Source organism: Aphis gossypii, unplaced genomic scaffold (assembly GCF_020184175.1).
Source record: "Aphis gossypii isolate Hap1 unplaced genomic scaffold, ASM2018417v2 Contig00089, whole genome shotgun sequence".
NCBI lineage: Eukaryota > Metazoa > Arthropoda > Insecta > Hemiptera > Aphididae > Aphis > Aphis gossypii.
In genome coordinates this window covers 1-17,635 of record NW_026083010.1, presented here as the reverse complement: position 1 = coordinate 17,635, position 17,635 = coordinate 1, and the positions used below count along the sequence as shown (strand labels likewise).

At 28.8% G+C, this 17,635-nt stretch overlaps 1 protein-coding gene across 1 annotated transcript; it reads left to right on the top strand.

Moving 5' to 3' along the window:
• Positions 1-6,117: 6,117 nt before the first annotated feature.
• On the top strand, positions 6,118-7,275 carry LOC114123578 (zinc finger MYM-type protein 1-like). Its single transcript, XM_027986607.2, has one exon. It carries the CDS (start codon positions 6,118-6,120, stop codon positions 7,273-7,275), a length of 1,158 nt encoding a protein of 385 aa, XP_027842408.2.
• Positions 7,276-17,635: the final 10,360 nt, after the last annotated feature.

Genomic DNA, 17,635 nt, shown 5'->3' with positions numbered 1-17,635 from the left:
TGACAATGTCACACAGATATATCTTATTGGATAATATTTGAGATTAAAATTAGTAAAATTAATGAATGGAGTACAAAATACAAATTATTATGTCTATACTATTTTGAAATATATTTAAATCAGTTGTTTAATTTTTTGACACTGTGAACTACTTGGAGAACTTTCGATACGTCACAGACCACTATACATTTTAGACTTTGTTTATTCTCATAGCCAAGAATCAATTTTTTACATATTTTAGAATTTAGGTTATGAATAAATAAAATATAGTGAAATTCCTTATAATGATTCCTTATTATAGCTTACATATTTCAAGATTAGAATAGTTCAAGATTAAGTAAAAGTTTTACATTTATCAACAATTTAACACAAATTTTTATTATTAAAAAAAAATGTATATTGTATTATTATTTTTATCAAAAGTTAATTAAAATTACGTTTAAACGTAAATTAATACGTTAATGTGATTTTTGGGCTTGTATTTCCTTTACTAATAAAGATATTAAATTAATATAATTTGTTGAAGCATGACGCGGCACTGCATTGCCATTGGCATCACTGACCAACAGAGACAACTACGGTCTAGACGGCGCAGTCGTGGCGCCATATTTTTCTGCGAAAAACCCACGTTTTCGTGTGCATCTAGACACCGCACGTGTGCGCATTTTTCCTGTCGTCGAGATACGTGTGAGTGTGTACTCTTCTATTCTCGGGATCGTTGCCGTGGCATCTTTAGTCGCTGTATCTCTTCGAAAACCCAGGTTTTCGTGTGGGTCGAGATACACGCGTGTTTGCGCGCCGCTCTTATCGAGACCGTTGCCGTGGCATCTTTAGTCGCTGTATCTCTTCGAAAATCCAGGTTTTCGTGTGGGTCGAGATACACGCGTGTGTTCGCGCTGCTCTTATCGAGACCGTTGCCGTGCCATTTGTTTTGTTTTTTTTTTGTTTTGGATATTCTAAAGTTGCGGTTCGCGACGTGGTGCCATACTGCAGACCTGCTGTTCTGTCTGAGAGCCGTTGATATTATATTCCTGTTATTATATTTAATTGATGTATATATATATACTTTGTATGTAAGTGTTAACTTTTATTATTTAATTAAAAAATTTGTAATATTATATTGAGTAGGAAAGTAATTTATTTTATATCAAATGAATGTTACTAGGTCGAATATTATGTTATATCTGTTATAGAAATATTGTATTTTCTTTTTATGATTAAGTACCTTTGCCTAATTTTACTCTGTCTAACCAAAAATATTAGCAGTATCAGGGTAACAACCGTATAAAGGACTACCTTGATCCAACATAATTAATATAAAATTAAAATATTTGTTTAAATTTTGTAGGTAGGTATGGTTTGCGGACCATAGGTTGGTGGGAACCTCTGATTTAAGTATACTATGGTATATGTATATGACGGGTTTCAAACACATTTAGTTACAGAAATTATTAAAAGCATTTGTATTTTCCAATTTTATTTAGGAATTTAAATCATAATGATTTATAAATATTATTTTTAATAAATTCTATTATATTATTTTTTCTTTTATAACTTCAATATAATAGGTACTAAAAATTAAAAATATAATTTTAATCCTGAACTGGTTCATAAAACGTCACTCCGATATAAATTTGTTCAAGAATTACTTACGACAGCAAATCTTATGAAACATTTTTAAACATCGCAAATTATATTATGCATTTAAAGAAATTCTAATTGTTTGTGTACTAACATTACTTATCCAGTAAAAAAATAAAATATAAATATAAAGTTACGTCAATATTGTACTTACTTTTGCTATTTGAATGTCAATTTTGTCAAAGAAGAATAAGACGTGTCTTGAGTCTTGAGTCAAACTCGAATGGTCCAATTATTTTCGTAATTTAACGTGTGTGCCAAAATCAGAAGTTTATCTCTACTGATATATGTCTCAGGTACCTATCCTTGACAATTTTTTTTTTTTTTTTTTAATTAGTTATCATTACCTATCGTAATTTTTTGCCTGTACTCGCTGTATAATTTTACCAGTTTTCTACCGATGCTGTTCGGTGTGGGTCTAAGTCATAGATAGGTACTATTCATTGTTATATCTAATGTTTTGGCCTTTTGAAATTCCAGCCGTCGTATTACTCGTCTACTACGTCGTAATTGGCGACACTCGCGACGAAATATCAAAATACATTTCTTTTGGACTTTTGAAATTGTAATCGTTATCTTAGTAATTGCTGACACGCGCAACAAAATATCAAAATACATTTTTTTCTATACCTTCCTTTCTACCTATAGTTATTGGCAACAACTATTCGATTATATATTTTATTTTAAATTCTGTAAATTCTGATTTACTGTGTTTTTAGCAATCGATGTGAAAGGGACTTGTTTTCATACACATTAATTATATATCTAATAAATACATTGTTTTTCTGGTGAGTAACTACTAACCACTTAAGTTTATAATCTTAATATCTACCTAGTAGGTTGGTACATACTACATAGGTGCAGTGGTATGTTTACGGGAGGTGATCCGAAAGATATATCATGTTTTAGATCCATACTTTGATTTTGAATGAAATTTATTTAATATTATTATTTGTACATTGTTTGGGCCTCTTCTTCTGCTTTAATAATATTGTAGCCTATAGTAGTGGAGCTTGCTTAATTGTAAATATCAGTTTGCGTTGGTATTTAAAGCTTGATAATACTACACAAAAATCAAATTATAATTATAATTTGGTTTCCATATTATGTTTTTTTATAAATTATTTATAACTATATATTTATACAAATTATTATAAGTTTATGCTTCAATAATTTTCAAATTCTAAACTGAATATTATGCTCAGTAAAAAAAATTGTGAATCGATGTTTTTAGAAATGTCACGAGTCATATATTTTTTTTTTTTTTTGAAATTGAGATATTAGTAAAAACGTATATACCTACTATAATAGTCATATCATGTGTTTTTGAGTGAAAAAACCGACTTTATAGGTGTAGTATTATTAGTAGGTGTATGATATATTTTAATAAGTACTTTTTCTTAAATTAATTTATTTTTCAAAAATATTTATATTATACAGTTTTTATCAATTATCCAAAAGTTTTAAATAATTGACTCATGACGTTTTTGCAATCATCGGATTGGTATATATATATATATATATATTATATTAGTACCTATGTCAAGAATTTCCTCATGTATGAGAATAATTTTTTTCGTTTATCAAGTTGTGTAGTGTGTATTTACATTGTACATTTTATGAATACAGCAATTAACTAAAATTAATCGCTGAAGAAAAGTCCGTTTTAAAAAAAGTTTGACAAAAAGTCCGGATTCAGTTTTTATAGTCGGACAAAAATCCTTAGCACATTATTTAGTTTCTAACAAAAACTCGGAAAATACAAAATATTCTTTATAACTAATATTTTTTTTTCTATTTTCTTATTCTTATTATTTCGTATAACTAAAAAAAATAAAACGGAAATCTACTATAGTTAATTACCTATATATTATATTATATTAAATATCTCTTAGATCGTATATGATCTAAATTCTAAGATATATCTATCTCTATGATATGTGGCTGTATGTCTACATGTTAGCTACCATAAAATTATATTATGTACCTACAAGCAATAATCAATATTACCACGATTATTATATAAAAGAACAAAAATTATATAGATCTAGATTCTAGATAAATACATGTATATTAAAATACCTATTAAAATTGATTAAAATGGATAATAAATTATACAATTATAAATGAAAATTTAATAGAATAATTTGTATTTTCGGACTTTTTGTTTGTTCGACATTAAACATGTGTTCGGACTTTTTTCCCATAGACTTTTTGACTGATTACCAATTAAAAAGTACTCGTATATTATGATTTTCGTGTTAAACAATAATAAATACCTATAATAGTTAAGTATAAATAAAGCTCTTTAATTTTAGATTCTGAACGTTTTTTTTTGATTCCATAAAATATTTAGCATTTGATTATTGAATATTACTGTAATAATTATTTATATTAAACATTTAGATCAGTCAATTTTGCTGATTAATTGAATGGATAATATTATTGTCATATGAATGTGGCTTAAATTTGTATATCAATAGGTTAGTGTAAACTTGGTTAAGTCACAAATCTGAAATAGAGGGATTGATAGTTGTCTAAAAACTTATATTATATCATAATATGTATTTATATCCATGTGTTTTCTATAAAATAATTAAATTAAAAATATTTTTATACCGTTTAACGAAGTGATAAATATATTTGAGAGTAATGAACTTATATTAATTAAGTGAATTTATAACAATTACTCATAATACTAAAGTATGATACTAGTTTTTTATTAAAAACATAAGAACGTGTGTAGAACAAAAAACAGTTTATGTTTTTTGTCTTACTAAGTCGTGCTTGAAAAAAATATTAACACATTTTTTATCATAATCAAATAAGTATAAATTAAAAAATTATATTATTGAACTTATTATTCATTAACTAAATCAATATTCTAATTACTTTTCTTGGCAGTAAAATAACATTAATTTGTTTAAAAAACGATTTATTCATAAGAAATGTAAACAAAACATAATTAATTTTAAAGTTTATTTTTCTATGTTCCTTTTTACATATTTTACTTATTAGATACTATGAGTAGGATATATTATTTAATATTTTAATTGTACCTAATTTTTAAAATATTAGATATATTTATTATTTATTAAGAGGACGCTACCTATGCATTTGTTGTCTGCGTCTTACACACACCCGATATAGCAAAATTTCGTTCACTAGTTTCAATAGTGTGCTGTTCAGGGCCGGTTATAGGCGTAGGCGACGTAGGCACAAGCCTACGGCGGCAAAATTTATAACTATATAGAGGCGGCATATAAGAAAAATTAAATATCTTATTTTTCACGTTTATTTTAGATTTCAAGAAATTTTGAAGTACGATATACAAACATATTTTGTAGATCGATAAAACTCCAAAACAATAGTCAATAAAAATAACATAGATAATTTTTCCCTGAATTGCGATAACGTCTCAAAGCATGTTGTGCCATTACAAGTTAATCGATAATAATTCTATTAGCTTTTTTGCAATTGGTGACTGTTGTGTTTCATTCACTCTCAGTAGTCTCTCACTGTTCAGTGTAGTGTAGGTACATTGTTTATTGAGCTCAGCAATATAATTTTTTTTATAAATCAAGACATATACATATATCAAGACACTTCATTATATAATAGGTAAATAATATAAATATAATATATTTTTAATTTACTGTTAAATTAGTATTTAAATATCATAAATTAAATCATTAAATATTATTGGTAGGTACCTATAGCGCGTAAATGATTCAATAGTATATTTGGAACAAACTTGTTTATTATTATATAAATTGAAAGCCACAAAGTCTAAAACCTATAAATAGTTATTTTAATAGAAATGCTATATTAGTTTTTTCGTCGACGGCGACGGTCGCCGTTACAGCGAAATAGTGCCGTCCTTAGTCTTCTTCATAATTAAATGTATTTTTATTTATTTAATAAATTAGAACACGTTTACTACAGGCATAACAACTTCTATCTGATATTTATTATATTTGTAATTATTGTAAAAATGCAAAAAGACCAAATAATAGACTTTTTATTAACAAGTGGTTAATTAACTATGTAATACTGTAATATAATTAGTTTTTCTTGTTCGCTGTTGTATGGAGTTTATGTTAAATAATTTTAAGTCTCCCCAGAATATTAACTCACGAGCCGCTACTGGTAATATACTAGTAAATTGTTATAATTTACTAATCATATTAAAAATATATATATTTTAAATAAGCTTTCATTTCATAAATATGTATATATATTTTATTATATTTTATTATTTATTCAGACATTATGGCCGATGAAATAAAAAAGCGTAAACGATTGTCAGGTTCGCAATACTTAAAGAAAAGACTAGCAAGGGAGTCAGATTTAGTTAAACAAAAAGGTAGTTAACTGAAATTTTTTCAACAAAATAGTCAAGAAAATGTTATTAATGATTATGATACTGATGACAGTGAAGAAAATTGTGGAAATAAAAATATTGAAGATATAAGCATGGGTGAAGTTAACAATAAAAAAAAAGAACGTGACAATGAAAGTAAAGAAGAGATTGTTATAAGTGCTATAAGTGAAGAAAATACTGAAAATGAAAAATCTTGCAGTGATGATGAAAAGTACACCAATTTTAAGTCTCTTGATCTTGATGACCCTAATAAATGGCCATCTATCGATGAAAAATTAAGACTTTATTTAATAGAATGTGAACCTTGTCAAATAAATATGGAAACATTTCCTATAAACACTAGGGGTAGATCATTTTCATCTTTTCACTATTTTCGACGTTTACCTAATGGAGAACGTATTAAACGTTCTTGGATAATTTATTCCAAATCAAGTGATTCTGTGTTTTGCTTTTGCTGCAAATTGTTTAATATTGGAGTAGTATCTCTTACAACCAATGGTAATAATGATTGGAAAAATATATCAAATATATTGAACAGACACGAGACATCAACTTCTCATAAAAAGGCATATCAAAATTGGAAAGAATTAGAAACAAGGTGTAAACGTGGAAAAACTATCGATAATATCAATGAAGCTAATTTAAAAATTGAGACAGAACATTGGAAAAATATACTTAGGCGAATTATAGAATTGATAAAAACACTTAGCAGTCAAAATTTGGCTTTTCGGGGAAAATCAGATAAACTTAATTCTCCCAATAATGGTAACTTCTTAAAATTTATTGAGTTTTTAAGTAAATTTGATCCAGTAATGAAAGAACACATAAGAAGAATATCATCTCAAGAAATTCATTGTCATTACTTAGGAAAAGATATCCAAAATGAAGTAATTCAACTATTGGCGAATAAAATAAGATTTCGCATCATAACTGCATTAAAAAATGTAAAATATTATTCAATCATTTTAGATTGTACACCAGATATAAATCATACAGAACAAATGACTGTAATAGTTAGATTCGTCTCAACTACTGAAAATGAAACCACAAGTAAAATAGAACACGTTTCTATAAATGAACACTTTATTGGTTTTATAGAATTACACAATACTACTGGCTTAAATATGACTGAAGTTATTCTTCAAAAACTTAGAGAATTAGATATTTCATTAGATGACATGAGAGGCCAAGGATACGACAATGGGGCTAATATGCGTGGATATAAAAATGGTGTTCAAGCCAGAATTTGAAATCTAAATTCAAGAGCTTTTTACGTGCCATGCAATGCACATTCTTTAAATTTGGTTTTGAACGATTCAGCAAATTGTTGTTTAGATGCAGTTTCATTTTTTGATATTATACAAGAAATGTATACATTTTTTTCAGCATCAACACAGAGATGGGATGTTTTTCGTAAATATGTTAAAAATCTTACTGTAAAACCATTAAGTGCAACTCGATGGTCTAGTAGAATAGACGCTATTCGACCAATTAAATTTCAAACTGCTGAAATTTATGATGCACTGGAAGAAATATCAGAAGACACTTCACTTACGAGTGTAACTGGCGTTCGAAGTCGTTCTGAAGCTAAAGGTATAGCTGAAAAATTAATAAGCTTCAAATTTTTATGTAGTTTAGTAATTTGGTATGATTTATTATGCGAAATTAATGTCACTAGTAAATTATTACAATCTATATCATTAAATATTATCGAATCAATCACTCAGATAAACAATACCAAAATATTTTTAGAAAAATATCGTAGTGATGACAATTTTGAAAAAATACTTAAACAAGCAAGTAACTTAGCAAATGAACTTGGTGTACAAGATAGTTTTTCGTTAAATCAATTTCGAAATCGACGTAGAAAAACTCATTTTGATTACGAATCTCGTGATACTCCTATAACAGATCCTAAACAGAATTTCAAAATAAATTTTTTTCATCAAATATTAGACAATATGCTCCAATCAATAAATGACCGATTTATACAACTTGAAGACCATAGTAATTATTTTCATTTTTTTATAATATTTCTAATGTCAATAATTATGAATATTTAATGAAATGCTGTAAAGATCTTCAGTTAGCACTTTCTTCAAATGACGGTTTAAATTCTGATATAAATTCTGTTGAACTTTGTGAAGAAATAAATACATTACAAAGACATTTGAAAAATGAAAATGATCCAAAAGCAATTTTACAATTTATGTGTGAAAAGAAATTAATAGAATTATTTCCTAATGTATACATAGCACTAAGAATTTTATTAACATTACCAGTAACTGCAGCTTCAGCTGAAAGAAGCTTTTCAAAATTAAAAATTGTCAAAAACTATTTAAGATCACAAATTTCACAGGATCGTTTAGTTGGATTGGCAACAATTTCAATTGAAAATCAAATTGCGAATGATCTTGACATTGACGATTTAGTTCAAGATTTTGCGTCATCAAAAGCAAGAAAAATACATTTTTAAAAACTAAACTAAATATTGTATTTTGTAATAACTATTGTAATACCTTACAAACTTACAAACAATCTATGTAATATTAATTTAGTAATTTCTTTTTTATTATATAATAATTAACAAGTGTAAAATGTTTTTTTTAATTTCTATACTCCTTCATATGACATTTTTCTATTTAAGTTATAATAAAATAAGAGGCGGCAATTTTGATCTTTGCCTACATATAAGAAATTGCTTGCGCCGGCCCTGGTGCTGTCAGTTTTGATATTAGATTAAATTGACCTATTATCAAACTTTTAGGTAAGAACATGATCTGTGCTTTTGGCGATTTTTCAATTTTTTCAAGCATACTATTAGCAAGTATGCAGTGAAATATCACAAATTAAAAATACTCATATCCCGCTTGAAAATTAAACTATAGAATAGAAGCCAACGCTTAAACACAGATAATGTTATTATATAAAAATTGTTTAATTGGTCAATTTACTCTAATATCAAAATTAACAGTCCACTATTGAAACTAGTGAACGAAATTTTGGTATGTCGGGCGTGTGTATGACGGAGACAACAAATGCACGGGTAGTATCCTCTTAAAAAAATAACTACTTTATTTAATAAAGGAAAATGAATAAATTAGGAATTTATTATGTATTTCTATATTAATTGTAAATGTCAAATATGTTAAGGTTGTGTCCTTACACTCTATCATATTATAATAGCGGTGCTACTAAAATTCAGGTGTTTTTATTATATATTTCTTTTTGGTAACATTTATAATTTTGTTTTAGATCATTTTCGTTTTTTCTTGATTCATTTATTGGATTTCTGTGATTGTGACTTGTGTTAAAGTAATTTTCAAGTTAATTATTTTATAATATTATATACTCTTAATTATCAGCTAATTTTGTAAAACAGGTACAAGTACCTGTAACAAGTAACTGTAGCAGTTGTTGTTGTTGTTGTTTTTTTTTTTTTTTAACTTTTAGTATTAAGGTTTTTTTTAGCTGTAAGTTTATTTTTATTTATTTATTTTTGTCTTATATATATATATATTTTTTTTTTCATAAAATGGGACGTCCGAGTAAACGTACACAAAATAAAAAAAGAAGCAATAAAAATATCACGCGAAAACATTGTTCATCATTTGCAAGAACTTGAAAAGGATAAATTGAGAAAACAATTAAGCCGTGAGTCTGATGATATTGTTGCTACAAATCAAAGAAAATTGTTAAATTTAAAAAGTACAATAAAACGATTGAAAGACCCAGTTTTAAAGAAAGCTAATCAGATCGCCAGCCATAAGAGCATGTTGAAACGACTGCAAGATCCGGATGTTAAAAAAGCAAACCAGATTGCCAGTCGTAAGAGCATGTTGAAACGACTGCAAGATCCAGATGTTAAAAAAGCCAACCAGATCGCCAGTCGTAAGAGCATGTTGATACGATTGCAAGATCCAGTTATAAAAAATGCAAACAAGGTTGCCAGTGTGAAGAACAGATTGAAACGAATGGAAAATCCAGCTTTCAAAAAAACATATCAAATTCAACATGAGAAAGCGAAGATTACCATCAGATAGTAGCCTATGTTAAAATGTATCTACTAAAAAGAAAGCACCAAATTCAATATCTTATAAAAAAAGAGAACGGCAAAAATTAAACGAAACTAGGCAGAAGGAAGATGTTTTGATATCTGAATATATTTTGAAAAGGTCTCAAGGTTAATCAGAAAAATGTTATTCGTGTCATAGATTACGTTTCCCATCCAGTGTCAATAAATGCAACTCTGATATCTTCAGTCGATTGGGGATGTCAATTCCAAGTGATGCCAAGAATACTGTGACGATATGTTCCAGTTGTCTTCCACATATAAAAAAATCCAAAGTTCCTCCGTTGTACATAGGAAATGGTTATGAGTTAAACAGTGTTCTGTCTTCAGTTACGCAATTAAATCAAATAGAAAAGCAAATGGTTTCCCTTAGATTACCGTTTATAAAAATATTCAAATGTCTTCGCAGTGATGGACAGCTAAAAATTAAAGGTAACGTTATCAATGTTCCAATAGATCTGACTAAGACTACATCTATTTTGCCAAAGCGTAGTATCAGCATTGAATGATTTGATTAAAAAACCTCTATATAAAGGTGCTGAAATAGACAAAGATTTGCTGGCGCATGTGTCAGAAACAACAAAAAGTTTGGAAAACAGCTCAGATTACGAAAGTGAAGAAACAGACGATGAAGACACAAATATTGAACCAATCAATCCGGGATCAATGGACACGATGATTGAAAACTGTGATTTTGTTTCTTTTGCACCAGGCGAAGGCATAAAACCGTTATCTATTCTTATTAATGACCATGCAGAGGAAAAAGCTTTTCCTGATTTATTTGGTGGGCATCCACGTACAAATAAATCACCTTTAAAAAATTACTCAAAAGTAGTAAGGTCTGAACTGCTGAATGTAGATCGAAGGTTTGCATCGGACTCATTTAACTTGTTTTTTAAATGCAAAGTATTAGTTCAAAAACTCATTGCAAGCAATGTGCAAATTGTTTTACGAAAAAACAAAAAAGGAAACACAACTGCGAATGACGTAGCAAATCCAGCTGTTCTAAACAAAATGATAGATAACGATCAAGGATACCGAATGTTACACAACGTACAAAATTCACCTTCATATCTTGCAGCGATGAGAAAAAATGTTTTTGCCATGGTGCGTCAAGAAGGTCAACCGACATTATTCTTAACATTTAGCCCTAGTTAATCAACTTGGACTGATCTGTTAAAGATTTTGTATAAACTTTGTCTGATGATACTGTCCTAACTTATGCACAAAAATCAGATTTAATTCGACAAGACCCAGTTGTTTGTGCTACTTATTTTGATCATAGGTTTAGAGCACTTTTTAAATTGATCAAGTCCAAAAATGTTATTTTCAAAGAGCACAGTGTGAAACATTTCTTTTATCGTGTCGAATATCAACATAGGGGCAGTCCACATGTACACATGCTATTGTGGTTAGACAATGCACCTGTTTTCGATCCAGCCAAACCAGAAACTTTTGGTGCATGTGTAACACTTATCAACAAATACATTACGTGTATGGTAGACGATGGCAGTCCGGCCCATGAGTATTTGCATAAAAATACTCATAGCCATACACACACTTGTTATAGAACTGACAAAGACAAACAAATGAAAAAGTGTCGCTTCAACATACCATATCCGCCAATGAATGAAACCTGTATATTGACTCCGCTAACAGAAGACATAAGTAATCCGATCACAAGAAAAATTCGTACATTACAATATGAAAAACTTCTGCAATACCTCAGGGACTTCAAGGACAGTGATTCATCTTCAGATCCATCATTAGAAGACATTTTACAAAAATTGTCAATTAAATATGTTAATGAATATAAATCCATTATTCGAACTGTTATCAGACGGCCAACAGTTTTTCTAAAAAGTACAATAAAACAACGAATGGTTTCTGGATTCAATGAAAAATTATTTCCGTTATGGCAATCTAACATGGATATACAGTTCATATTGGACTTTATTCTTGTGTTAGATATGTAATCGAGTATATTGGAAAAAGCCAACGTGGAATATCAAAACTAATGAGAGACATTGTTGAAAATCTTAAGTCTTCTACTGATTTATCGGTTAAAGAACAACTGAAAAAAATAGGACATAAATGTAATAGTGTTTGGCGATTTCTTTCAATTAGCACCGGTATTAGCAACACCATTGTACGATAGTTTTGAGGAAATATTGTCTAAATTTCCAAGTGCTGTAGAAATGTTATCGATTAAATCTATTTGGGAAACATTCAAGTTTTATGAGTTGACTGAAATAATGCGCCAAAAAGATGACAAACAATTTGCAATGATGTTAACAAAGTTGGCCAGAGGACAGTTGGAGGAAGCTGATGTAAAATATTTTCAAAATCTTATAACCCACCTAGACATTACTTTTTAACCACAAGTAATGCATCTTTGGGCTACTAATAACGAAGTCGACGAAATGAACAGGAGAGTGCTTAACTCTATGAATCAAGTTCGTTTCATATCCGAAGCCATTGATACGTCTGCAAAACGATCAGATATTGAATCTGCCAAGAAACTGCCACGACAAAAGACTATGGGTTTAGCTTTAAGGTTAGTTTTAAAAGAAACAGCTAAATACATGGTGATAGCAAACATTTCAACGAAGACGGCATAGTGAACGGTGTAATCGGAGAACTCATGCAAATAAACAAAGGACAGACTGCAGGAGATAAAGAAGTTGCAAAAAGAGTTTGGATCAAGTTTGATGAGCCAGATGTGAGGTCACTAACCAGACAGAAGATAAAAAATAAACTAAAACCCGAAGGTGAACACACAGATGATATGTGCAAGTGGACACCAATTGAAATTAGAAAATTAGAATTTCAACTCGGTAATGTAGAATACCATAAAGTAACTAGAATGCAATTGCCTTTAGTGGAAGCTTTGGCATTGACGGTACACAAAAGTCAAGGTGCCACATATCAATCTGTAGCATTTCATATACCCCAAAAATTCTTGAAGTGCAATATGTTATATGTAGGATGTAGTCGAGCAACTTCTGCTCAAGGTTTGCGTATAGATTACTTTCCTGCAAAGCCACCAAAACCTTCTGAAAACATTATGATAACATGAAATGTGCAGACTCAGGACACCAAGTTGTGCTCTTTTTCCATGCTTTTCTAGAATTATGACACACAACATGCCACTCTCCTGCATGTCACAAAATATAAGGTCTTTAAAAAAATATGAAGCTCACATTAATGCGGATATCGTTCTTTTACAATCTAAAATAATGTTCTTCCAAGAAATTGGTTCAAAATCATCTGACACATATACCATTAAGAACCATACTGAATGCTGTAGAATAGACAGTATACATGCAAATGGTAAAAGTGGTTCAATTTGTTTTGTTGGAGAATCCATTAATCATAAAGAAATAATCTGCAGCACAACATTGCTTCAAGATCAAAAGAAAAACACACACTTAGAAGCAATTGAAGTCATCATGGAAAATATTACCTATATTGGGATATATTCATCGCCAAATTTTCCTGTACAGAAGCTTTGTGATTTCATTGAAACGGTAGCTTCCACCAAAAACAATGTTATCTTTATTGGTGATTTCAATGTAAACTTCAACAAACCGCCAAAACAACTAGTTCAAATATTAAAACATTTCAATTACAAAATATTGGTTGACGGTATTACTACAGATCACGGAACAACCATCGACAATGTCATTACAAATGTTGACATTGCAGCTTTGGTGTACGAGTCCCTTATAAGTGATCACAGACCTGTTCTGGTTATGGACATAGATACTTTCAAGGAAATAGAAAAATATTCTGAGACTGTTGATGACCAAATTGTACAAGAAGAAGTCAAAAACAATTTTATTAAACCAAACGTTCCTGCAATCGATGGATTTCCTGTAGAGAAATCTAAAAAATTGATTAAATCAACTAAGGTCCTGAATAATAATAATAAGTTGGACGATATTGAGTTTATACAGGTTGATAGTGACACTATTTTGGTTCCAGAAACTAAAACTAAATCAACCAAAATAGTTGATTATAATACCGTAATTAATGATATTCAATTTATTCAGGTCAATAGTAATACTCTCAAAGTTCCAGAAAATTGCAACATAAGGTTAGATTCATTATTAGAAACAATAAGTGATAATGCAACTGTGTCAAAAAATCCAAAAACAATAAAAATATCAAGTATTAAGAATAAAGTTGACATAACATCAAGTAGTATATTTTGTGGCTTTACTAACATTGATGGTGTATCATTTTATGCTAATTCTGTCATACAGGTTCTTTTTAATTGCCAATCTCTTGTAAATGAAATTCGCAATAATCAACTCGGACCAACACTTCAACATAGCTTACACGAATATACAAGTAACAGTGGGTCATGTGATACTCGAACAATCAGAGAATATTTGGACAACGAGACAATATTATATACTCTGCAACAGCAACAAGATTGTATAGAATTTTTAGAAGCACTTATGGACCGTAGTAGACCTATATTTGAATCTTTATTTGGATTTCAAGAATTGTATACTATTCGTTGCAATACTTGTAATCATACAACGGCCAACTATGCACCTACAAGTTTGATTCTACATTTTGAGATTCCACAGCACAGATCACAAACTTTGCAAACATTATTTTCAACAAATCAAAATGTTTGGAATACATTAGATGATTACAAATGCAATAATTGTAATAACATCGGAGGTTCTGAAGATAAACATCAGATAATAGAGGCAAATGAGTATATAGTAATTCAACTAAAACTATTTATTCCAACATTTGTAAATGGTCAATTTTTTCCCAAAAAGATAACAGAGCTAAAACTTAGTGGCGTACCCACCTCTATTTTGGAAATTGCTGGAGCACAATACAAAACTCAAGCTGCAATATTACATATGGGAGAAAACACGAGCTCTGGCCTTACATTGCATACCTGAGACAAGGAACTTCCAATTGGGTTTGCGCTAATGACACAACAGTTGCAGAAAAAAGATGGTCAAACAACAGCAAGGATGTATATGTTATCATTCTAAAAAGATTGTAAAAATATTCTCCAATTGGTAAAAAAACATAACACAGCTAAAAATAAATTATAAACTTAACCTGTATACAATCTGACTGTTATTGGATTAAAAAAAAAAACGTGTAAACCGCCAACTATTCACTTAGGTACATAATAATATGTATAAGTTGCCAGTCCCAAGCCTGGATAAAAAGTGTGAGGGCACTAACCTTATAATAATTGTTATTTTTTAACATAAGCAGAAACCTAGATTTTATATTTATCTAAATAATATTGAACTATATATTATTATCCTCACTTCTGACCTTAATACCTTATACTATGTATGTTTGTATTCAATCCTCCAAATACAAACTACAATTTTAATTGTGCGGTCTTAAGATTATCAACATTTATTATGTATTCGCCTAGGATCATAACATATTTTAATAACTTATAGAATATCAGTTCTACAGCAAATCCTATCTTCCACAGTTAAGTATTTAGATGACTTAAGCCTGTATAATAAGATGTTATTTTCCATACATAATTTAAATTGTTTAGGACATGATATTTTGTAATTTTGTGCCAAGTAAATAATTATAATATACAGTGACTAAAAATAAATAATCAGATTTTATTTAAATTTATTTATTCATAATACTTCATATTATTTTACATTGTACATTTAACTATGATACAACTCGAATACTAACAATTTATTGAATATATTATAATACATATAATACATTAAAGGTAAAAAGTAAATATTTAAAAAGCCACTTATTATATATGCTTATACTAATTTATTACATTAAATTTGTTATTGTTTACAGATTCAAAATATTTAATCAATTTAACAGTTGAAAGTACATGAATCTTTCAATGGCTTTCTTTCGGTTTAACAATGCAAACATTTTTATTAGTTGATATTGTTGATGTACTAAGAACTATGAATCTTATAAAGAATTTATCATTACACAATGTACTGTATGATACGAAACTTTTATACAATTCTGTATCTATTGACCTTAAAATTAAACAAATGTATTAATCCACTGTTAATTTTATGAAATATAATAAAATATTAAAAAAAATTCTTTATTTAATGATTTAATTTGAATTATTAATATTGTAAATAGTCCATAGTAATCTAGTCAAATTTATTTGCAATACCTCTTACTAAAGTCTACCAGTTGAGAGGCAAATAATAATTTGTACTACAGTTAACTGAGTATAACACCAGCTGAGCTTGGTTACACTCTATAATAATATGCACATTTGATGATACAATTCAGCCATTAGTAATATCTAAACAATAAACAAAATACATAATTAAAAGTAAATATTAAGTAATTTAATGTGATAGGTACTTATTAAACTTACATTAATGAAATCTTTAGGAAATGGCTCGTCTTGATGTCAATATGTAATTGTTACACAAGGAATCAACACGATGTAGAATCATATTAATTTAAAACGATTACAATTAATACATGGTTAATTCATAATAGAAATACAATTTTAAAAACCGTTATCAACCAACAATGTCAACATACGGAATGTAAACAAAACACAAAATATCACAGATATTGATAAAGTTTATTATCTATACCAGCAGCTGCAGCAGCTGTGCAAGGCTTATAGATTATAATCTATAAACCTTGGCTGTGTACAATATTATATGTGATTATATGGTATACCAGGTATATCTATGATAATATAAGGTATTATGAATTATCATAGATATTATCTATGTGAATTATGATAACTACCTACATGCAATGTTTTTGGAAAAATTGATTAACCTTGCCAAATGCAAATGCGTCATAATTGAAAAATAAAATATTTGTTTCAAAATAAAATATATGACAATATTTAAATATAATATATTCTAGACTGACAAATCATCTTCGTTCAGAATCGTTTTTCGTATACAATGATACATATCATTGCATTCAAATTTAACCTACCCTAGTCCGAGGTCAACCCCACACCCTAATGTACAGCAGAACGGTACCCACTTGCCCGCTTTTTTTTTTTTTAATTTCTCATTTATACAGTCCAAATATAGTCAATTTTCGATGGTTATAAATAACTCGTATTTAACATATCTTATCGTAATACATATCGATTTAAATTAAAATCTTACGATGTTTTTAATTTTTCTATAAGACATTAGTTGTTGTTCACCATTCGCGCCGAAATAACGTTGTATTGTTGACCTACACATTTGTGCGTGTTCGGCTTATGTGTTAAGTAGGTGTCATAATAATTTTTAATATTTTTTGATTTTATTGAATTTTAATTTAAATATTAACTATGCGTCTTGCAAAGTTAAGTACAAGTTTTATTGAATTGATGGCTACATTAAGTGATTCAGATTTTGAATGTGAGAGTGGAGATGATTCAGATGCTGATCGTACTTGGAAGCACAAAACATCACAAAATGTCGGGGAATCTGATTTTTCAGATTCAGATGGAGATTGTGATCAAAGTATACATAATGGTAATGTACCAATCATTATTCCTAATCAAATTG

Coding starts and splice junctions, on each gene's coding strand:
- LOC114123578 (XM_027986607.2), top strand. CDS start 6,118: ATGGGTGAAGTTAACAATAAAAAAAAAGAACGTGACAATGAAAGTAAA.